Consider the following 24819-nt stretch of genomic DNA (forward strand, 5'->3'; position numbering starts at 1 on the left):
TCTATCACGGTGAAGCCGATCGTATTAGAGAAGAGGTGGTGAGACAACGCGTCGAGGATTATGATGCTGATGCCGGGGTAGCGGACATGTTAGATGACTTTCACGGTGCACAGTTCGCTGAAGGCCGTACAGAGGAGGAGCCAGAGGCAAGTGCAAAGGCGTTCTACAAAATGCTTGACGCGGCACAAAAACCCCTTCATGCACATACAACGGTTTCTCAGCTGGATGCCATTGGACGTGTAATGGCGTTGAAGTCGCAATATAGTTGGAGCCGAGAAGGGTTCGATGCTATGTTGACGGTTTTTGCCAGCATGCTCCCCGAGGGTCACATTCTGCCGAAGAGCTTGTACGAGTCGCAGAAACTCCTTCGTGCACTGAAGATGCCGTACGACAAGATACATGCATGTCCGAAGGGGTGCGTCCTGTTTAGGAAGGAACACGCGGAAGAAAAGTATTGTCCTAAGTGTAAATCCTCTAGGTTCCTGGAGGTTGATTCCGGTGATGGCCACAAGACACAGCTTCAAATCCCCGTGGCAATTCTACGTTACCTTCCATTCATACCGAGGATCCAGCGGTTGTACATGAGTGAAGAATCTGCGAAACAGATGACATGGCACAAAAATGGCAAACGTTACAATCCTGAGAAGATGGTACATGCATCCGATGGTGAAGCATGGAGGCACTTTGATACCATTCATCATGAGAAAGCTAGAGATGCTCGTAATGTGCGTATTGCGTTGGCAACGGATGGGTTCAATCCTTATGGTGACATGGCTGCCACATACACATGTTGGCCCGTGTTCGTTATCCCACTCAATCTTCCTCCCGGCGTATGTTTTCAGCGACAGAATGTATTGTTGTCCTTGATTATTCCTGGACACCCGGGGGATAAAATGGGTGTGTTCATGGAGCCTCTCATTGATGATTTGGTCCGTGCTTGGGAGGAAGGTGTGTGGACATATGATCGGGCTACAAAGACAAACTTCAAGATGCATGTTTGGTACCAATACTCCATGCATGACTTCCTAGCGTATGGGGTATTTAGCGGCTGGTGTGTCCAAGGGAAGTGCCCATGCCCAGTATGCAAGGAAGACCTTAAGTTCAATTGGTTGCCGAAGGGTGGCAAGTACTCGTCGTTCGACAAACACCGACAATTCCTGCCTCTTGACCATCCATTCAGACGAGACATCAAGAACTTTACCAAAGGTGTCGCGGTGACAGACCTTGCACCTCCGATCAAGACCAGTGCCGTGGTTCGTCAGCACATAGATGGTCTCGTGGTCAAACCACAAGGTGGCTTTGAGGGATACAGTGAGCAACATTTCTGGACTCATAAGTCGGGTTTGACTCGACTGCCCTATTATGATGACCTTCTCCTTCCACACAACATTGATGTAATGCATACTGAAAAGAATGTCACTGAGTCAGTTTGGGGAACACTCATGGACATTCCCGGTAAGACAAAGGACAACGTTAAAGCTAGACTGGATATAGCAACGTTGTGCGATAGACGAAACCTAGAGATGCAGCCTCCTGGTCGCGGAAAGACATGGACAAAGCCTAAGGCCGATTACGTCTTGAGCAAAGATCAAAGGAAGGAAGTACTACAATGGATCAAGACATTGATGTTCCCTGATGGGTATGCAGCTAATCTGAGTAGGGGTGTCAACCTCTCTACTATGCGAGTCTTAGGGATGAAGAGTCACGACTACCACATATGGATTGAGCGGCTTCTTCCGGTGATGGTTCGAGGCTATGTCCCTGAGCGTGTCTGGCTAGTGCTTGCAGAGTTGAGCTATTTCTTCCGCCAACTTTGTGCAAAGGAGTTATCTCGGACCTTGGTTGCTGACTTAGAAAGATCTGCACCAGTCTTGGTCTGTAAGTTGGAGAAGATCTTTCCACCCAGCTTCTTCAACAAGATGGAGCATTTGATTTTGCACCTTCCATATGAGGCTCGGATGGGGGGGCCCGTGCTTGGTCGTTGGTGCTATCCAATCGAGAGATGTCTAAAGGTTCTTCGAAAGAAATGTGGAAATAAATGCAAAATCGAGGCTTCCATGGCAGAGGCATACATTCTGGAGGAGGTTTCCAACTTCACAACAACATACTATGGCGACAACCTCCCTAGCGTGCATAATCCACCGCCTCGATACAATGCTAACGAAAATGAGTCAACCCTCAGCATTTTTCGAGGTCAACTTGGAACCGCAAGTGGTTCAGTCACCAAGACATTGAGTCATCAAGAGTGGCGTCAGATAATGATGTATGTGTTGACCAACCTTGAGGAGATGGCGCCGTACATAGAGCAATTTATTTGCGAATTATGGCGACAAGGAGGTAGTCCTGCCCCGCAGCAACTTGATTTCCTTCTTAGTCATGGTGCGGGAAATGGAGGGCCCAATTTCATTTCTTGGATCAAACATAAGGTATCGTCCGATCTATCGTGTCTCGGTTCATTTCATTTCCTTTCATTTGAAGTTCTTCTTACATTCGATCTACCGTGTGCTCAAACTTGTAGGCTCAAAGGGATACGTCTATGAGTGCTGAGTTGAGACAGGTTTCCGATGGCTTTAAATATAGGGTGAAATCATACTCTGGTTATGACGTGAATGGATATCGTTTTTGGACAAGAAGGTACGAGGAAAGTCGACCCAATCGGAAGACCACCAATTCAGGAGTTTTCACACCTGGTCTAGATGGAGTCGAGTATTATGGAACAATTGAAGAAATATACGAGCTCAGTTTTGGTGGTTCCAAACCTCTTAATCCTGTGATATTTAAATGTCATTGGTTTGATCCACAAGTCACTAGAAGCACATATGTAAATCTTGGTATAGTCGAGATTCGACAGGATTCTACCTTACCGGGGGACGATGTTTATATTGTTGCCCAACAGGCAAAACAAGTTTATTATCTCCCATATGCATGTCAAACCAAAGAACATCTTAAGGGTTGGTATGTTGTGTATAAGGTATCACCGCACGGCAAATTACCTGTCCCAAATGATGAAGACTACATCTTAGACCCAAACACAAATGACTTGGAGTTCTTTCAAGAAGAGGGGTTAGAAGGCCGATTTGAGATAGACTTAACTGAGGATGTCCGAATGGAAGTTGAAATTGTGGTTGATGATGAGGAGGCGGATGAGGTGCAAAACGCGAATGACTTACATATGCTAGAAAGGTTTCATTTAGGCAACGTCGATCACGACATTGAGTCAGATAGTCTTGAGTACAACTTGGTTGATAGTGATGATGAGAGTTATGATCCAGCTAATCCCGATCATGAAGATTATTTCTAATCAATGTAATACTATTATTATGTTTTATTTACTTTGCATTTCTTTTAGGTACATTTTGTTTATCTGTACTTATTGTTTTTACTCTTCTTAATTGTAGGTGATTGAGCAAAGATGGTTGGCGGGATGAGGAGCGTGTCTGGGCTTTACCAGCAGGCTAGGTCCAGGTTTTCTGGGCGGTCTGCTCCTTTAGCTCGGGCGGCGTCTGCTTCAGCTCAGGCGGCGTCTGCTCCTGATCGGGAGGCACCTGTCAGGAGGAGGAGGGGGAGGAGGAGGAGGAGGACTAGACAGGAGCCGGAGGAGGAGGAGGAGGAGGAGGCGCGGGTGGAGACGCAGCAGCAGGAGGAGCAGGGGGAGGAGGAGGAGGAGGAGGAGGAGGCGGTGGCGGCACAGCAGGAGGACGAGGATCTTGGGGGAGATCCACAGGGCGGCGGTACCGCGTCTGGTTCCGGTACCGCCTCAGGTTCCGGCACGTCTGCTTCCGGCGTGTCGCGTGTGTACTTGCGAGGTCCAGCTACTCTACCTCGCCGACCGATACCTCTGACGAGGCGCCCGATTATTGCACCCGATGGAAAAGCGTAAGTAACTTTAGATTTTATCATTGCTTCTTCCTGTTTTAAATTCCAAATAAAAACTAATTATTTTTCTCAATCACTTGAGCAGGAGCTGGCTGATAGTGGAGAGTGGAGGGTGTCACACACGCCAGGTCAATGGCATTCTCGGGCTTCTTTGTAGAGAGCACTACCCCGGGCTTGTTGAGTTCGGTGGAGTGGTGGAGCCGGCCACTACCTTCGACCACTACGCCGCCGCCCCAGACGCTGAAGATCGAGACGGTAGAAGATTCAGGAACAAGGCAGAGCGGGTAAAGCAGGAGCTGTGGGTAAGTGCTCGATACATCGTATTCATTGCACATTATTGAAATAATGAATTGATTCATCGCGTTTGTATGCAGGATTTCTTCAGATGTCGCCCAGGAATGGAGGCCAAGGCGGATGCGGTGGCTGATAAGTGTTGTCATACACTTGTCACCAACCTGCACTACGAGGCACGCGTCCAGGCCATCATTAATTACCACGCCACTGTCCTTGGTGAGAGGGTGAACAAAGAGCAAGCAAGAACCATGAGGTTGACTCGGGAGCAATACCTGGAGGTAAGTACATTAGTTGTTGTCGACATTAACGATTAATTTCCGCTGCTGCTATGTCACTTATACTTCATTTCTGTAGATGATTCCTTATTGGTGCTCGGCGCATCCCGACTGCTGGCAACGAATCGTGGACCAGTGGTGCACGGAGGAGTGGGAGCAGACGCACAACACTCGCCGAGAGCACCGTTTGATGATGCCAGGTGTGACACACCATCAAGGCAGCCGTAGCCTCAACGCATACAGAGAAGCCTGGGTATGACAATTCAGTTATTAATTCTAACACTCAATTATGTATGATCTTCTAATCATCTTGCTGGTTTCATCGCAGTCGTCGTCACATGGTGGGCAGCCGTGCAATGAGTTCAAGGGATATGCTCTAGCCCACAAGGGCAAGGCGAGGGCTGACATCGACTACAACCCGGAGGACGGGCCTGAGGCATACAGCAACCCGAGTGTCCACACCCGCCTCACTGAGTACACCTCTATGGCAAGGGAGGTCCATGGACCAGACTTCGATCCGACGACTGAGGATCTTGACGTGGAGGTTGTCATGAGGGTCGGAGGAGGAAAGAAGCACGGCCGCTACTGGATTGCCGACAGCGCAATAGACCCGTCCTCTGCTCCCACTCTATCTCAGATTCGAGCAAGGAGCACGAGCTCGAGCCCCGCCATACGACCCCGGGCCTCCGGGTACCAGGCCCTCCAGGTGATTGTTTCTTTATCCTACTTCACACTATACGTTGATTCATTCTTTCTTTGCATTACCGTAACATTAGGATTTAAATTGTGCAGCAACAACTCGAAGAAGAGAGGAACAGACGTATGGAGTTGGAGGCGAGGAGTCAACAGTTGGAGGCGAGGATGAGTGCCGACCAAGCGAGGATGGCGGAAATGTTTCAATACATGCAGAGTCTGGGCGCCGCAACGGGTGTACCTCCGCCAACTTCACTCTTTCCGCCAACATTCGGCACTCCGGTGAGTTCAGTACGCTCTTTGAATGTATTGTTGTGTTGTGTCTCAAACTTCTTTTCTTTGCAGAATCAGTCGGCGGGCTCAAATGATCCATATGCATCGCCAAATTCGGGAGCGTATCCTAATCCGGGGCTTGGAGCGTCTCCGGGTGTTGGAGCGTCTCCGGGTGTTGGAGCGTCTCCGGGTGTTGGAGCATCTCAGAATCCGGGAACTTGGCCACCACCACAGGGAACTTGGCCGCCACCACCAAGTTGAGCTATTCACACTTTGACTTATCGATATGTTGCAACTTTAGGACTTGTGTATGATATTTGAACTTGGAACTATGAACTTGCTCTATCGTGGATGATTGTATTGTGTTGCAACTCTAGAACTTGGTGTATTGTGTTTGAACTTGGCCTATTGTCTATTGTGTTTGAACTTGGCCTATTGTGGATGACTGTATTGTGGTCTATTGTGGATGAATCTCTTTATTGTGTTGTGGTCTATATTGTGGTATATTGTCTACTGAATAAAAATAGGTTCTGGACCCTTTGCCGAGTGCCCCAGGTTTTGCCGAGAGCAGGCTCTCGGCAAAGGGTCCTAAACTTTACCGAGAGCTAGGCCATGCTCTCGGCAAAGAGGCCCATTCTTTGCCGAGAGCAGGCACTCGGCAAAGAGGCCCATGCTTTGCCGAGAGCAGGCTCTCGGCAAAGGTGCGCCTGTTTGCCGAGTGCCGGGTCAGGTTCTCGGCAAAGGTGCCGTAACGGCCACACAGCCTACAGGTAGTATCCTTTTCTTTGCCGAGGGCCCCGTTTGCTCTCGGCAAATAGTTTGCCGAGCGCCCGAGAAAGGGCTCTCGGCAAAGCCTCCTTTGCCGACAGAAAATTTGCCGAGAGGTCTTTGCCGAGAGCCCCTCTCGGCAAACTCTTTGCCGAGAGGCTTTGTAGATTTACCGAGTGCTTCTGGCACTCGGCAAATCTGCTGCATCCGGTAGTGTACGCACCACCTCCGCTCAGAAAGAAAAACCACCACGCAAGCAGCATAAGCAGCAAACTGAAGAAAAACCACAACACAAAAGAGACACACCACTATGAGGTTGGAGTAAAACTGTTGGCTACTTCTGTCGCCTGCTGAAACTGTTATACCTCTTCCTTGATTAGATAAGCTATCTCTATCACGGTCTTTTCTTCCTGCCTTAATACTCTTCTATTATGCTCCTTCCAAATGTTCCACAAGAAATAAACAATGAGACCGTCAAAAAAGAATTTGCTATCTTTCGCAACCCTCGCTCGACATTTCTTCCACCATCTATAGATAGAACTCACAAAACCGCTGGTCGGTAGTTGGTGTAAATTGAACTAATTAACCAGCTGATCCCAAACTGTACAAGTGGACGGACAATCTTTACAAAGATGCTTCGGCGTCTCTAGCGTTACTTACCATCTTATATTACTTGCACCACCAGCACCAATGCTTCACGGCTGTCCTGAAGTAGAGAAGATATGAATCCACTGGCAGGCAAAACGAAAACCTGGCTCCGAGAAGGGAGAGCCGTTCTTGATCAAATAAGAATTCTTCATGATGTGCCGAATCGCCACAAATGTTTCGCAGCCCCGGAGATGCATATATTAATTTGTTCAGTTAATGAAATCTTAATCTCTTGATGTCATGTCTATAGGAAGAGTAGAAATAGACACTCGACCATTTGCCTTCAATGCCTGGAGAGCAAATTCAAAACACTGAGAACAAATGGGAGCAGCTGAATCGAATACACGTATAGCAGCTCAGTATAATCCTAGTAAAGCTTACTTCTTTGTCCCAGTTGATGCGCAACGTAATAGATAGAAGCAAGAAGGTCTGCACCACCAGCCCACACAAGAGCCCTAACCAAAGGCCCTATTTATTAGAGTTTGAAGTCAGACTTTATTCTTAACATATATCCCTAATTAAAAAGAAAGACAACATATTCCCGAGGCAACATATGAGGAAAAGAAATACCATTCCTCCTAGATGGCCGATAAAAGCGAAAATGACCGCCGCAGGGATTCCAGCACGGTAATAGGCTGCAAGGTGATGAAGGCACCTATGTTTTGCTCACCACAGCCCCTGACAACACCTACACAGGTTGAATCTGGGTTAACATAATACGTATCTTCACCATTGTTGACAGTGCACATTAACTTAAAAATAAGTATGCATGTGCCCATAAACAGTTGATATACTGTGTGTATTCTTTTATGTCTCTCTTTTGTAAGGCTGTGTGTATCTGCACTCCTGGTTATGCAAGGGTTGGGGGTGGTTCAAGTTCTTTGTACCAGCACGATCTAAGGTTATTGATTTAATAAAATAAAACGTTCCTTATTATCCAAAAAAAATAACAGTTGATGCTCTGGTGTCGTTACCTGAAAGAGCGGACTGCTGGCAGTCAAGCATGATGGACGCTGCTACAACGGCATCATTCTGGTCGTGTACTTGGTCACTTCCCTGTCGTTGCTGTAAGCGTGGCCCCAGATGTTGCGCACCAGAACCACCACAAGCCCTTCCGACACGCCTATCACTACACCACAACACAGTATTAGCGACAGGAGTCAGTTGGTAAAAGTGCACTAATAGTAATGGACAGTCTGCAGGTAAAACTTATCAATGGACGATCTGTCGGTGCTTCCTGTTTTAACGAGTGACGGTCCGCCGGTAAATGTATATATATTTACCAATGAATGATCTGTCGGTGAATCCTGATATTACATCGGGCAGTCAGTCGGTAAAACGTAACAAATTTTAGCGCCAAATATTTCCGTGCGCGGGCTCGTGCGCCCGCTTTTTGGACCTAACTCTGCTCTCTTGGGCTGAAAAAACACACTCCCGCCCCCTTCTGCCCGCCACACACCAGCAGGCAGCGCGCCGCCACTTCCCCCATCTCGCTCGCACGCATCCCAGCGTCCGCTCGGGCGCGCTCGTCGCCGGCCGTCGCCCCGGGCCGTCGCCGCTCGTCGCGCCAGGCCGTCGCCGCTCATCGCCCCAGGCCGTCGCCGCTCGTCGCCCCGGGCCATCACCGGCCTCTCGTCGCGCGGGCCGTCGCCGGACGCTCGTCGCCCCGGGCCGTCGCCGGCCGCTCGTCGCGCGGGCCGTCCCCGTCCGCTCGTGCGCCCCGGGCCGTCGCCGGCCGCTCGTCGCCCGGCCCGTCGCGCGGGCCGTCCCCGGCCGCTCGGGCGCGCCGGGCCGTCCCTGTCCGCTCGTGCGCCCCGGGCCGTCGCCGGCCGCTTGTCGCCCGGCTCGTCGTGCGGGCCGTCGCCGGCCACTCGGGCGCGCCGTCGCCGGCCGCTCGTCGCGCGCGCCATCACTGGCCTCTCGTCGCACGCGCTCCCTGCCCCCGGCCGTCCGCGTGACCCAGCCCCCATCTCCCTCGCGCAATCCATCCCCGTCTGCTCGCCCGCGCCGTCACCCACCCCAGCTCAGCCACGCCGTCGTGAAGGATTTCTCTTGTTCAGTGCTAGGATTTGGTATTTCCCCTCATAATCCCAGCTATTTCTCTTGTTCAGTGCTAGGATTTGGTAGGATCTATGGCTGATATAGCAGGTTTCCTGTGCATATTGTTTGCTCTGTGTTTAATTGAGCGATTATTGTAGTTTAGTTTGTTTTCATTGCATATATGATCGAGCGCGTATGGGGTAGGCAATGCTGAAAGATGGTAGTGCAGGCCTCTTCGATTGCTCTATTTCAGGATTAGTTTATGCTTAGTTCTAGAAGGTGGTAGCAGAAAGTGGTAGCAGAAATTGATGATGCATTACTTGCAGTAATAGGAGTTGGTGAATTCTGTATGATGTTGCGAGTTGATGCATGATGCCATAGGATCCTTAGATTATTAGTACTTGGAGAGAATTTTGTGTGATTTATTTGATGATTCATTTGGTGGTTACATAAATGCAGTTTTGTGTGCTGATTTAGCCCATCACTTCTGTACAATTTTGTGATAAGACTTGATTTCAGATGTACTATTAGTTTATGCACCCTTATTAGCTCAATGTTTGTTGATATTGTCGTATCCTTGCTGCTGAGGCCTTTTATTTTGAATCTTCTTATGGATCTATGTCTTGCTTCCTACTTTCAGTTTTTGAACCTATATCCTCCCCAACGGTGTTATCTGGAGGTGGCCGCCGCATTGCTGGCCTTCTGAAGTCCCATTAAGGTAATAAAGCTATGCCATTGTTTTTGATATAAAATGCTAATTAATTTGGTTGCAAGATATGATAATGCATGTACTACATATTTCCATCTTTCTTTCTCATGGCCAAATTTTTTTAGACTTATATTGAATTGCCTCTACAACATTGTCAGCAGCTCGCACATCGTTTTGGAGCATCTGCAACACTCATAGCAACCAACCTTTGTTGCTGAGAAGTTATTAAGTGAAGGAGCTTGTGTGTAACAGTAAGTTTTATTTCTCTCATGCCTATTACTGATTGTTGCATTGGCTTTCATGCTTACTGTTTGTCTGTGCTATCTGTTGTGCAATAGTTTAGTGTTAAAAGATATAATTTACAAGCAGCTTCATCTCCATAAAGATGGATGGATAAAACCTGGATCAACAATGAGGCTAGGTACATCACAACTATTTCAAAGATGCGAAAGTGTTGTCAAGTTAATATGTGACTTAACTTAATAAATTGCATGTAGGCACACAAGGGCATATTTGCAAGGGGTGAACGGTTTTTTAGCTTATGCATTTACCAATTCAGCCGTAGGAGGAAAAATATTATGCCCTTGCAGAAAGTGTATTAACTCATTTTGGAGAGATGCAAGTGATGTACGTGAGCACTTGATATGTGATGGGTTTGTAAAAGGGTACACAACATGGAACTTACATGGAGAAGCAAACACCTCTAATGTGAATCATGGGAATAGTGACAATGAGTCTAGTGAAGAAGATGAAATATCTGAATTGCTTAGAGACCTAGCTTGTGGATTAGATGATAGAGGGGATTTTGAAGACAACACTTCTATTCCGCAACCTAGTGATGATCTACGAAAGATTCATAAGTTGGTAGAAGCAAATAGTCAAGAGCTGTACCCTACATGCAAGAATTATACAAAGCTTCGTTTCCTCATTAGATTGCTTCATATCAAACTTCATGGAGGATGGACCGATAAAAGTTTTGACCTATTACTTGATCTACTCAATGATGCATTACCTGGGGCTTCATCTCTACCTAGAAACTACTATGAGGCTAAGAAATTGATTAAATCCATAGGACTTGGGTACATTAGTATTCATGCTTGTCAAAATGATTGCATCCTGTATTGGAAGGACCATGTAGATTCAGATTCATGTCCAAAATGTAAGGTTTCAAGGTGGAAATCAGTTAGGAAGAGTCTAGATGGGAAACATGTATATAAGGTTCCTAGCAAGGTTCTCCGCTACTTTCCAATAAAGAAAAGGCTCCAAAGATTGTTCCTGACTTCCAAAATAGCAAAGCTAACAAGATGGCATGATGAGGGGCGAACAAAGGATGATTTACTTAGGCATCCAGCTGATTCTCCTCTGTGGAAAGACTTTGATGATAAACATCAACTATTTGCTTCAGACAGCCGCAATATCCGTTTAGCATTTGCCACCGATGGTTTTAATCCATATAGGGGCATGAATGTTAGCTACAGCATTTGGCCTGGTATCTGTATTCCATACAACTTTCCACCTTCAATGTGCATGAAGCAATCAAACTTCATCCTCTCTTTGTTGATTCCTGGTCGGCACGCTCCTGGTAGTGATATGGATGTTTATTTTCAGCCCCTTGTCTATGATTTGCTAGATATGTTTGAAAATAGAGTCAGAACTTATGATTCTTCCAAGAGGGAGTTCTTCCAGCTGCGTGCTGCAATATTGTGGACAATCACTGATTTTCCAGGTCTAGGCTATGCATCAGGTTGTGTAACATCTGGTGAAGCAGCATGTCCTGATTGCCACTACCATAAATGTTCATTTCGACTTAGTAATGGTACCAAGACTTGCTATATGGGTCATCGTAGGTTCTTGCATGAAAATCATCCATTTAGGTTTGATGTTGATAAATTTGGTTCAATTGAACTTAGGCCAGCACCTACTCCACTTTCCGGTGAGGAAATTTTAGAGTGTACAAAAGATATTGTTACAGTTTTTGGGAAGGATCCATCTGGAAAGAAACCAGCAAGCAAGAGACGCAAGGAGGGGGAGCCATTAGTAATTTTTAAAAGAAGATCTATTTGGTTCATACTTCCCTATTGGAAAGAATTGATGCTGCGACATAATTTTGATGTCATGCACATAGGAAAAAATGTGGATGAGAACTTTGTTAATACATTTCTGGGCACCGATGGGAAATCTAAGGACAATTTGAATTCTCGATTGGACCTTCAAGCTCTAGGTATTAGAAGTGATCTTCACCCTATTGATGTTGATGGCCAACTTTATTTACCACCTGCACCATACACAATGAGTCCTAATGAGAAGAAATTATTTTGTGAAGTACTTAAAGGGGTAAAGTTCCCTGCTGGTTATGCATCTGATATACGACACAATGTTCATGTCAATGAAAGAAAGGTGTTTGGGCTGAAGAGTCATGAGAGCCACATTGTTCTACAACACTTAATGCCACTTGCTGTGAGGAAAATATTACCAGAAATAGTCAGTGCTGCAGTGATTCGTGTTAGTAACTTCTTCAAGAAAATTTGCTCACCAGTTATTCGAATAACTGATATGGAGAGTTTAGAGGCTGATATAGCTGAAACCTTGAGCCTTCTTGAGGCTATATTTCTTCCATCTTTCTTTGACGTCATGGTACACTTGATGGTTCATCTTCCTGCCCAAGCAAAAATTGCTGGTCCTGTACATTTTCGTAGCATGTGGCCTGTTGAGAGGTAATTCCCCTTAGGCATGCTGAATTGTAGTAAAAAAACAATTGTACATATTATTTTACAACATTTTGAGCTTATTATATGCGTACAGGTTTTTGATGAGGTGTAAGGGTGATGTTCATACGAAAAGTCATCCTGAGGGATCAATTATGGAGGGGCATTTGTTTTATGAGAGCCTTACCCTTTGTGCTCGCTATTTACATAGTGAGACTCAATTTAGTCGACAAGTTAGAAATGATGACAGGCAGCAAGTAGAGAACTGCAGTACAACTACTTTCTTTCACAGTTTTGGTCGGGGTTTGGCTAGAAAGTGTACGGTGAGCTTAGACTACAAGACATGGCTGCAAGCACATAGATATGTTTTGTTCAACTATGCCAATATAGGACCATACTTGGAGTAAGTTATCTCATTTATTTAAAATCATATTTTAGTTTTCTCTTCATGGTAAAGTTATAAAATTACCATTGCAGCAAGCATGATCAATATCTATCTTCAATTGGTCTTCGAAACAAACGAGACATCAACCGCATGCAGCATGAATCCTTTCATGAGTGGCTTAGGTTGCATGTAAGTAACTAGGAAGACGGCACACATTATTTGAGATGAACATCATAGCTACCTTAACAGTAGTATTTTATAATCACAGGTGGAAGAAATAGGTGAGGAAGCATCAGATGAGATACAAATTTTAGCTAAGGCACCAATGATGACCGCACGAAAGTATAGTAGCTACACACTAAATGGATTTGATTTCCATACAAAATCTTATGATGATGGTAGGTCTGTTCAAAATAGTGGGGTTGCTCTGATTGCTGAGTCAGAATGCTTTGAAAGGGGCAATAAGGATAACATCATACTAGGAAACAAGACTTACTATGGTATTATAAAGGAGATTGTTGAACTGAACTATCAACACAAAGGAAATGTGTTCTTTTCAAGTGTGATTGGGTTGACAATCGTGTGCAGGACAAATGGGTGAAAACCGATCAGTTCGGGGTTACCAGTGTCAATTTTAGGTATTTATTCAATACAGGCGAAAAAATTTCAGATGAACCTTTTATTCTTGCTTCACAGGCAGTTCAAGTCTTCTATGTTCCTGATCCAATAGATACTGAGTGGGCCGCTGTTCTTCAGTCAAAACCAAGGGATTTTTATGATATGGATAATTTAGAGAGTGAGCACCTAGATAATGGTAATGGACTGGTTGTGCCATTGCAGGACCTAAAAGGCAATGTGACTGTGGATATTATTAACGGGGTTGTCCCTGCTGTTCGGACTGATATAGATAGTATAATTGTTGAACCTAAAAAGTCTAGGAAAAACACTAAGAAGTAAGTCTTGTTTGTTGAATAACGTGGCTGCTATATTTTGTTACTGATTACTTTGAAAATAGTGTTCATTCAGTTTGCTAATATGTTTCAAATCTTTTGTAGGAGGAAAAATGTCAAGCGTAAGAAGAAATAATCAGGATTCTTCCATTCCTGAGCATGAGCAGCAAAGAATTGCAAACATGGCAGAAATTAAGAAAAGGCTGGAATCTCTAAAAATTCCTCATATGAACACCTTGGTGCCCCCTAGGCAACCTAGCAAAAGAAGAAAGGTTAGCCTATTCACTTAATCTTGAACCTATGATCATCATGTTTTTTTTCTAGACAACTAATTCACACTTATATTTTTTCTTCCAGAAAATTGACCAAACAAGTGATGCAGCAACTGAAGGTCATAATTTACGATCAAGGTCACGAAGAAACAATATTGAGACTGTAGACGAGCAGATTTCTCATGATCTAGACCATGAAACAAATGGAGATTTCTTATGTGACAATGAAGGTCCTGTAACTTCTATTGTTTCATCTTATTGCATCTTAAATAGCAACCTATGAAATTATGTTTCCATTTGTTTAAAACTTATATTTACAGATCTGGAACCACAAAAGAAGAAAGGCAGGGGTATCAGTAGATTGGATGATATATTTTCCAGAACACCTCACATGCCTAAAATTAAAATAATGCTCAATGAATATGGACAGCCGGTTGGGGAAAATTCTAGGAGGCTTGCTGGTGCTATTGGGATTCAGGTGAGAAGGACACTACCACTTGGGTGTGATGATTGGAGGCTTGTTGATGCAAAAAAGAAGTTGGAAGTATGGGAAAATATAAAGGTAGCAGCAATATATGGCTCTGAATTTTTCCCATATTGTACTAAATTGTTAGCTGCCATAGTAGCATCTTATTGCACTCCTTTCTTTCATGATGTTCTGCTGATTTTTTTCATCACAAATTAGGAAGTCTATGATATTGGTGATGCTGCTTTCAAGTGGTTTATGACTACATGTGGATTAAAATGGAAGGGGTTTAAGGCAGAATTAAAAGAGAAGTTTTTTGATGAGACATTAACAGACAAGGAGCTGATGGGAAGAAATGGTGGAAGAGTAAATCCTAATGATTGGAAATATCTTATTAACTTTTGGAGGTCTGATGAATCTAAAGTAAGTAACATGTGAATAATCTTTGTCTCATAACTTGCAAATGGATCTTGTATTCTTCAAAATGTATGTAAATTTTTACAATTCCTATCATAAGCTCGCACGGAACGGGCAAAAGCATGCCGTGCAAAGTTGCAGCTCCTTCATACATCTGGCAGCGTTAGCCATGCTTCTACTAGGCATAAACTGGTAATGTAACATAGCACTCACATTAATTATTCATGATAGTATTTTTGAGCATTGTGATTTCTGCTAAGTAGTAAAATCATTATAGGGTGAGGAACTTGGGCGTCCGGCTAGAAGAGATGAAGTCTTTGTCAAAACACATACAAGAAAAAATGGGGTTCCTTCAAAGCAGGCAGCACCAAAAATTGTAAGTTCTGTACATGAAAAAAGTCAGCCTCCGACATTGCTTCATCCACAAATGAGATATTGCTTTCATGTGTACAGGATGAAATTAAAGACATTCTTGAAGTCTATCCTGAGTTGGTAGACAGAACAATTCAGCAAGGCGATGCATACGCTATTGTTTGCGGATTAAAGGAGCCAAAAGGACGTGTTCGTGTATTGGGCGTAGGACCAACTCCCCAAGATATTGGTACGCCGGAGTTGAAGTCATACGTGCCAACAAGGATTCAAATGGAAGTTCTTGCTCGTGAAAAAGCTGAAAGTGAGAGAGCAGCCCTACAACAACGTGTTAAGGAATTAGAGGAGCAAATGCTTGAGGAAAGGCTGGCACGAGAAAGGCAAAATCATGAATCCAACTCACAACATGGTTCTACTTCACGACACCAAGTGGTAAGGGTGTTCCATTTCGACAAGCAATCTGAATTCAGCATGTGTTTGCAGCCATTGCTATAAGTTGACTATTGTGTTGTAACATATTCCTCCATCTTGTTAAACTATCTCATTGTAGAATCCGAGGCCTGAAGAAGCTGCAGATGAGTCACATCAAAATAATTCTAGAGCTGAAGCAGGTAATTGCACAGACAATGAAGATTATGACCTTTCTGATGGGGAGAAGTTGCTTATCCAAAAGCATGCAACAGCTCCATTAGTGCCTGCCATGAACAAGGCATCCCAACCATGTGTTGATGATGGCCATCGCTATGCACATGATTCCCTTGTAAGTTTCTTGTCCTGCAGCAAAATTTCTACTTGTCATTTTCCAGCGGGTCATCCATCACCCTTTTCAAATAATTGCATCATCCAAAACAGGTTGGAAAGACTGTTATACTATATGCTATGCTGAGATCACAAGCTGTAGCTAGGGGTGTTGTCATTTCAACTAATCCAAACACCATATTAGGAGGTCAGCCTCTTGGGAAGCAATTTTGTGAAGTTATTGTGAATGTGGTGCTCAAAAGAGATGCAATGCTGCCTCGCCCTTATGATGATATGGAAACTATGGCTGATGCAGACATGATGTCAATTGCATGGCCATACAAGAGGGTAATAATTAATTGGGCTTTATTTTTCCTTTGTTTCTTTGATTTGTGAGGAGTAACCAGCATTTCCTAACTGATTTTGCATGTGACAGCTAAAGGTTTGCGACGATAGGGCATCAAAACCTTCTCATGGTCTAGATTATTTCCTAATTGATCTACTTTATTGTTCGATCATGATTATTTCTTCATGTTCACTCATTAATTAAAATCGGGCTGATTATTATTCCGTATTGATCTTTATTTGTAGGAATCACAAGGCGCTGCTAATTAACTAGTTGACATGGTAAAAGTAGCAAAATTACCAACATCAAGCCAATACTTGTGCCAGATCGTTTGTTGGAGGCTGAGGTGAATTCAGTGGATCTTTTGGGGCTGTGATGACACCACTGAGGAATCACAGCAACTTGTCTCATGTGTGATTTTGATGGAAGGTTAAACCTCTTAATATGATATCTTTTGTACAACAAATGCTAATGGCTATACAGCTGAACCATAGATATATGAACTGTTAGCTGTTATCTTGACTCTTGGCTTGTATGGATGATGTCCTATATATATTCACCGATGTAAATTATCTTGGCTTTTTTGTTGGCTTGCTAATGGCTTGTCTGGAATTATGTTGAGACCTGATGAATGAATATTCTCAATGTACCATTTAAATTGCAATTAAATGAGCTTTTATTTTTTTAAAATTGGAATTATCGCGTTGGACGATCCGTCGGTAAAGAAACTTTTAACATCAAAGCGTCTGTCGGTATAACTAGTTACGCATAGTCCGTCGGTAAATGCTATTCTAACGGATGGTCCGTCGGTATAAGTACAGTCCGTCGGTAAAAACTTTTACCGACGGGACTAGCACTGACGGGAGTTGTCTGTCGGTAAAAGTTTTTACCGACGGACTGTCCGTCGGTATAACGGCTTATAACGACGGTCCGTCCGTTGCTGTTGCGGTGTTGTGGTGTAGTGTATGCAGAGCGCTAGGAACTTCCCACCCTGGTGGCTAGACGGGCCTGCTGCGGCCGCCCTGTGCCGAGCTAGTTCCAAACACGTGTGCTGTAGTTACCATAATTTTAAATTGTCGGCTAAACCGTTTAGCGGCGGGGCTGCCGTTACGGCATTTAGCGGGTTGTAGCTGGCATTTAGCAGATTATAGCCGGTTTTAGCGGGCTAAATGCCATAGCCGCTGCCCCGCCCTTCCTAGCGGCTATAACCGCCGGCAGGTATAGCCGGCTATTTAAAATCTTAGTAATTACACAAAATGTGAGAAAACTTTGATCGTTGTTGAATTTGAGGGATTATCAAGTGAACAATGCAGTGCGGATCAACCTTACTGCAGCACCAAGTCCAGTTGCAACCATGAACGCCAAGGAGTTGGTGTTGAAGCTACAAGAGTCGCATTAATTAATTTGAGAGAGCAAATTAAATGTCAAGGTAAATTTTCATAATCAAAAGCAAGCTTAGATTTTATTTTTCACCAGATTGGCAGCACCGCCGCATCGAGCTTAGGGTTCGGGAGAAGACCGGAGAGTAGCATCAGGATCTCAAATGCCCACCACCCTATGCTACCCGCACGTTTCAGCAACGCCATAGGTTTGTATCACAGTAAGTTTGCGCAACAAGATTAAAACCAAAATCACTGACCAAACACAAATGGGATGTCAAATTGTCAGCAGTGCATGGACGAGGACGATCTTCTTTCTCACCAGACCATGGCAGCGGACGGCACGGCGAGCTTCAAGAAGCCGGGGATGCCGCGGAGTGCCTCTCGGGAGAACCTCGCTCGGATGTTCTTGCAGGCCAGCGATAGCAAGACGTAGAGCGCTAGGAAGGACAGGTTGGCCAGGTAGGAGACGCCCTCCGCTAGCGCGGCGCCGCGGCTACCCAGGCCGAGCCGGCGCACCAGCAGCCAGCAGACGGCTGGGTGGGCCATGGCGGCGGCGCCGGAGCTCAGCATCACCGGCACGACGGCGTTCTGCGTCTGCAGGAACCGGGCGTGGCACTGCAGCGGGCCGAACAGGAACAGCGCCGGGATGAGGAGGCACCGGATGTAGCGCCCCGCGGCCGCGGCGACCTCCGGGTCCTGGCCGCACCGCGCGAGGGCCTCGCCGGCGAAGGCCCAGGCCGCCGCCACCGGGATGCTCACCAGCGTGAGCACCAGCATGGCCCGCTGCTTGTAGATGCCGAGCTGGTGGTGCTGACCCGCGCCGAAGGCCTGCCCGCACAGCGTGTCCAGGCTGCACGCCATGCCTGTCTGTCCAGGCTGTCAGTCCAGTGGCACGACAGAGCGCGTGCGAAAACATCATTGAAGCTCGGGGGCACTATGTATGGGATGTTTACCAGCAAGCTGAAGCCGGTGACTCCGGCGAAGGAGGAGGCCACGGCGGCGCCAGCGAGCTCGATCCTGCCGAGGTGTCCGACGAACATGACGGAGACCATCTGGACGACGTACTGCAGGAAGCATCCGGCGACAAGCGGGCAGAGTTAACCGGGATTCTGATCGCCGGTGAACACCAGAAGACGCACGCAAGAACTCAGTTGGACACGAGTGTTTTGGTGCTGTAGAATGCGACAGCTTTTTCTGTTGTATTGCCTAGGAATTTAAAGAAGTAACGAAGCAAACGTGAGAGCTAATCTCTCGGAACGTGCGGTGAGCACGTCGCTAATTTGCCGCGCCATCCCGCAGCCTCCGCACGCACCGCACGACGTCCCTAGGACTCGGACGCGCCCCCGCACGAACGCAGCGTGCGTCAGGCTCACGTAGCATGCACCAGAACGTGCAGCTAATAGCTAAAATCAGTAAAGAAGCTAACTAACTAAAGCTATGTACATGATAGTGATCGATTGAGGGTTAAGTTCAACACTTCCCCCCCTAAGCCTTGATCAGATCACCTGGAAGATCCTTGACGCCGATCCTGACGCGCAGCTCCTGAAAGCGGACACGCCCGAGTGCCTTGGTGAGGACGTCCGCGAGCTGCATCTTTGTCTCGATGTAGTCAATGACGATCCTGCACCGTTTGACGCACTCCCTGATGTAGTGGTAGCGCACGTCGATGTGCTTCGAACGGTCATGGAACACCGGATTCTTGGTGAGAGCGATAGCGGACATGTTGTCCACCATGATCTCCGGTACTGTAGACTCCATCCCGACGAGGTCGCCGAGGAGGCGAGCAAGCCAGACGCCCTGACATGCGGCGACAGCAGCCGCGATGTACTCTGCCTCACATGAGGACAGAGCAACAACCTTTTGCTTGGCTGATTGCCAAGTGATCGGACTGTCTCCGAGGAAGAAGATGACGCCGCTTGTGCTCTTCCGGGAATCGATGTCCCCGGCCATGTCGGCGTCGCTGTAGCCGATCAGCTTCAGTGCATCACCCTTCTTTCTCCCATAGTGCAGCCCATAGCCGCGCGTTCCAGCGAGATACTGAAGCACTCGCTTCACCGCGGCCAGATGCTCCTCATGTGGTGACTCCATGAACCGGCTCAGGTACCCTACCGCATAGGCCAGGTCCGGCCGGGTGCACCAGATACCGGAGTCCACCAATAATCCGCCTATACTCCGTGGCATTGATGACTAGAGTGTTGCTCTCCTTGCTCAGCTTGAGGCGGGACTCCATGGGCGCCAAGGCAGGATTGCAGTCTTGCATCCCGCCGCGCTCCAGAAGCTTGTCGGCGTACGCGGCTTGACGGAGCGTGATGCCACTGTCGCTCTGGTGTACCTCGATGCCGAGATAATAGGAGAGAAGGCCAAGATCGCTCATGCGGAACACTTCCTGCATCTCAGCCTTGAACTGGTGGATGTCAATGTTGCTGCCCCCCGTTATCACCAGATCATCGACGTAGACGCCGGCTACCGTGCTCTGAGCTGCTCCTCTGGAAACCAAGTGCCAACATGGTGGCGTCGAACTTGGCATTCCAGGCCCTGGGTGCCTGCTTGAGGCCGTACAGCGCCTTACGCAGGCGCAAGACCTTGTGCTCGGCACCTTTAACGACGTAGCCGGGCGGCTGCGCGACGTAGACCTCCTCCTTGAGCTCGCCATTGAGGAACGCGCTCTTGACGTCCATGTGATGGACCTCCCAGCCTTGGTGCGCCGCCACGGCCAGCATCAGGTGTACCGACTCCAGGCGCGCCACGGGGGCGAACACTTCGTCGTAGTCAATGCCGGCGCGCTGGACGTACCCCTTTGCCACCAGCCGCGCCTTGTGCCGGACGATGTTCCCGTGCTCGTCACGCTTCACCTTGTAGACCCATTTGAGGCCGATGGCACGGTGCCCCATCGGGAGCTCGACAAGCTCCCAGGTGGCGTTGTCGGTGATGGCCTTCATCTCCTCGGTCATGGTGGCTCTCCAGCATGGCTCGCGCTCTGCTGCGGTGAATGTGGCTGGCTCCTCCGCGGAGGTGAAATGGAGCTCGGCGTCGAGGTTCCGCGTGGCCGGCCCGAGTGGCATGGTTCTGGCGCCGATGATGTTGTCGATGGCGCGGAACCGCAGTGGGGCGTCGTCATGGTCGTTATCCAGGTCCAGCTCGTTGTCCGGTGGAGGGGACACGAACTGGACTGGTGTGGTCAGAGCGTCGTGTTCAGGCGTTGCAGGAGCGTCAGCTGGAGACGGGGTGCGCGGAGTTGCACTCCCGTGTTCTGTTGTTGGCGCCACCGGGATGTACTCCTCCGTGTACTCGATGGTGAAGGTCCCCGTGTCCGAGGCCTCGGCGCCATCGTCCTTCCACTTCCACTCACCGGCCTCGTCGAAGACAGCGTCCCTGGAGATGACGACACGCTCGGCGTTGGGGTCGTAGAAGCGGTACGCCTTGGATCCGCTCTCATAGCCGATGAAGATCATCGGACTGCTGCGATCCTCCAGCTTCTTCAGCCCTGGGCGTGTGTTCTTGACGTGCCGATGCACCCAAAGATCCTGAAGTAGTGGACGTGTGGTCGCTCGCCATGCCATGCTTCAAACGGGGTCTTGCCGTCGAGCGCACGCGTCGGTGCTCTGTTCAGGATGTGCACGGCGGTGGTGACAGCTTCCCCCCAGAAGTATCCAAGCAGGTTCTTGGCTTTGAGCATGCAGCGCGCCATGGCCACGACACTCTGGTTCCAGCGTTCCACCACCCCATTCTGTTGCGGGGAATAAGGAGCGGTGAGCTGCCGGTGCACGCCGCGCTCCGCACAGTACCTGCCAAAATAAACAGAAGTGAATTCCCCCCACGATCAGTGCGGAGGACCTTCAACTTTCACCCAGTCTCGACTTCAGGAAGTTCTTGATTGCCGACGCCACGTGATCCTTGCTTGGCAGCAGCACCAGCCACATGTAGCGACTGAGATCGTCGACGAGGAGCAAGAAGTACTTGTTGCCGCTTGGAATTGTAGGGGAGATGGGCCCACAGAGGTCCCCGTGGACGAGATCGAGGAGGCCAATCGCGCGTCGGTGTGCTTGCTCGGGGAAGGGGCTGCGGCGATGCTTGCCGGCGAGGCAGGCGTCGCAGACCTGTTCGACCTGCTCTAAGGGCGGCAGGCCGCGCACCATGTCATGGTGAACGAGGTGGCGCAGCGACTGGAAGCTGACGTGCCCAAATCGGGAGTGCCAGCGCCAGGCCGTCTCGGTGCTCCGGGCGGAGAGGCACACGGGACGCCCGATGTTGAGCTCCAGCAAGTAGAGGCGCGTGGGTGAGCGCTTCACCCGCGTGAGCAGTTTCCCCCCCGGTTCGTGGATGCTGAGGACGCCTGCGTCGAGGACGATACGGCAGCCGGCCTCCTCCAGTTGACCCAGGCTGATGATGTTCGCCTGCAGCCTCGGGATGAAGTAGGCGCCGGTGAGGGCGCGGTGCTCTCCATTCTTGCAACCGAAGACGATGGAGCCGCAGCCCTCGATATCCACCACAGATCCGTCACCGAACCGGACGGTTCCATGGATGTTGACATCGAGCTTGGAGAAGACGCTCCTGTCCCCGGTCATGTGGTTCGTGGCCCCAGAATCCAGAACCCATCGGTGGGGATTCGGATCTGTGTGAGGGCCAAGTTGGGCGAAGACGCGCTCCTCGTTGAGGTCGATGCGGCGGCGTGACGGCGGTGGCGTCGGAGAGGTAGAGAGTCCGGCCACAGCTACGACAGAGGCATGGGCCATTAGTAAGCTGGGCTCGTCTTCCTCACCTTGGGCCAGATTGGCCTGCTCCTTCTTGGGCTTGTTGGGACAATAGCGAGACCAATGCCCAACTTTGCCGCACTTGAAACAGGGAGTGCTCGGCGGCTTGTTAGGGTCCCGCGTCGCCCCTCCGCCGTGACCGCGTCGGGTCTTGCCGGGCTTCCTGCCGCCGGTGTTGGAGCCGCTGCCCCTGTCGTCCCCGCGAAACTTGAGCTTTGCAAGCCATTCCTCCTCACTGAGAAGTAGCCTGCCTTGCTTGTCGTAGATTGGTTCCGCCGGAGATGTCGCCGGCGCGACCTTCTTCTTCCTGCGTTCCTCCACTTGACGTAGTCGCCCCACCACCTCCTCAATGCTTATGGTGTCGACGTCGAGGAGAGTTTCGATGGAAATGGCGACCTGCGACAGGTGGTCAGGAACGACCTCGAGCATCTTCATCACGACCTCAGCGTCGGTGAGGTTCCAGCCGAGGGTGCGCACTTGGTTGGCGAGCCCGACGATACGCAGGGAGAAGTCGTCGACACTCTCGCCAGCCTTGAAGTTGATGTCGTTGAACTCCTTCAAGAGCTGCTTGGCGTTGGCGTCGCGGACGCGCTGGACACCAACGCGGACAGTCTTCACCGCCTCCCACGCCGAGCGCGCAGTCCGCTTGCGCGCGAGGGAGCCGAGCATGTCGGCGGGGACGGCGCGCAGGATGGCGGCGAGCGCGAGGTGATCCTCGCGGTACTCGATGACGTCGCCTTCCTCCGGCTCGACGGCGTGCCATATGCCCTGCGCCTGCATGTTCACGCGCATCAGCAACACCCATTCCTGGTAGTTGGTGCGCGTGAGCATGGGGTACTGCACGGAGCCGCCGCCGCCGCCTTCCTTGATGCGCTCGATGATGACTTCACCGTGTTGACGTCCGCCGCGCGGTGCTGGAGATGGCGAGGCTCGGCGGCGCGGTGGTGGGGATGGCGAGCGCCCGCCAATCACCGGTGCTGACATGGTCGCCGAGAACGTAACCGCTCTGATGCCAATTATCGGAGTTAACCGCGATTCTGATCGCCGGTGGACACCAGAAGACGCACGCAAGAACTCAGTTGGACACGAGTGTTTTGGTGCTGTAGAATGCGACAGCGTTTTCTGTTGTATTGCCTAGGAATTTAAAGAAGTAACGAAGCAAACGTGAGAGCTAATCTCTCGGAACGTGCGGTGAGCACGTCGCTAATTTGCCGCGCCATCCCGCAGCCTCCGCACGCACCGCACGACGTCCCTAGGACTCGGACGCGCCCCCGCACGAACGCAGCGTGCGTCAGGCTCACGTAGCATGCACCAGAACGTGCAGCTAATAGCTAAAATCAGTAAAGAAGCTAACTAACTAAAGCTATGTACATGATAGTGATCGATTGAGGGTTAAGTTCAACACAGGCGAGGCGCAGCTGCTTCTTGACCTCGCTCGAAATTGAATTCTTGTCGCCCTCCTCATCCCCTCCTGCTCCTCCGTGAGTCTCCGTGGCGGCAATTGCGTGGGAGACTGGGAGCGGTGAGAAGATGAGAATGCAGCAGTAATGAAGGTGGAGCTGAACTTGAGTACTGGCGTTCAGCGTGATGCCGAGTCGCCCAGAAGGGAAGACGCCACAGCCAATTGTCAACAAATTAAATTTCCCCGCCAAACGAGGATAAACACTGTGGGACTTTTCTGGTGTCAGCAACGTTTAATCCTTAATTAAAATGTTCAGAATCGATATGCATGAAGATAATGATCAATCTATTTAATGATCAATCTATTCAAGATTCTAAAATATCTCGAGCCGGATTCGGTAACTTGGACCCTGCTTGGTTGAGGTCCAATATGTGCCCCGCCAAAACTATTGTCATGCCAAAACTTTAGCGCTCGCTTGGTTCAAATCCAAAATATATTGGCGGGCCGAAATCTCTGGCCAAATCGGCAGTGTTCCGGCGCCCACGATTTGGCTCCTCCGGCCACACTCTCTGCCCCCCTCTCCTCTTCCCATCTTCCTCTTGTGCGCTCTGTCCCCCGAGGGTACATTTGGATTCATGGACGTGCGGGTCGTATCGGATATTTGATACCAATTAGGCTGATAAAATATTAGCTAACTGTAAAACTTATTGTATAAATAGAGACTAATTCGCGAGACGAATCTATGAAGCCTAATTAATCTATCATTAGCACATGTTTGCTATAGACAATATTATCAAATCATGAACTAATTAGGTTTAATGGCTTTTGTCGGTACAGACAGGGGTACCTTCTGCTAGTGTGTCCAACCTAAGAGCCGCGAGGTTATCCGTAACCTCGCACTAAGCCTTTGGGTGATGGGGCGTACGGCCCGGGCCTGACAACTGGGGTCACGGTCTCCGGACCTCCCCCCGTGCTCTGGCAGGTCCGGCGCCTCCACGAGCCCACGAGGACAAGACGCATGGGAACGGTTACCGCCGGCCCGGTCCACCGCGGGGTGGTC

At 48.8% G+C, this 24819-nt stretch overlaps 1 protein-coding gene and 1 pseudogene across 1 annotated transcript; both read right to left on the reverse strand.

Annotated features, from left to right (window-relative positions):
• Positions 1 to 7051: 7051 nt before the first annotated feature.
• Positions 7052 to 23817, reverse strand: LOC112895914 (annotated as a pseudogene).
• On the reverse strand, positions 19678 to 19998 carry LOC112895929 (uncharacterized mitochondrial protein AtMg00810-like). Its single transcript, XM_025963939.1, has one exon. It carries the CDS (start codon positions 19996 to 19998, stop codon positions 19678 to 19680), a length of 321 nt encoding a protein of 106 aa, XP_025819724.1.
• Positions 23818 to 24819: the final 1002 nt, after the last annotated feature.

Source organism: Panicum hallii, chromosome 1 (genome assembly GCF_002211085.1).
Source record: "Panicum hallii strain FIL2 chromosome 1, PHallii_v3.1, whole genome shotgun sequence".
Classification (NCBI taxonomy): Eukaryota; Viridiplantae; Streptophyta; class Magnoliopsida; order Poales; family Poaceae; genus Panicum; species Panicum hallii.

What these genes read in the sequence shown, in the direction of transcription:
- LOC112895929 (XM_025963939.1), bottom strand. Translation starts at nt 19,998, where the DNA reads ATGCAGGAAGTGTTCCGCATGAGCGATCTTGGCCTTCTCTCCTATTAT.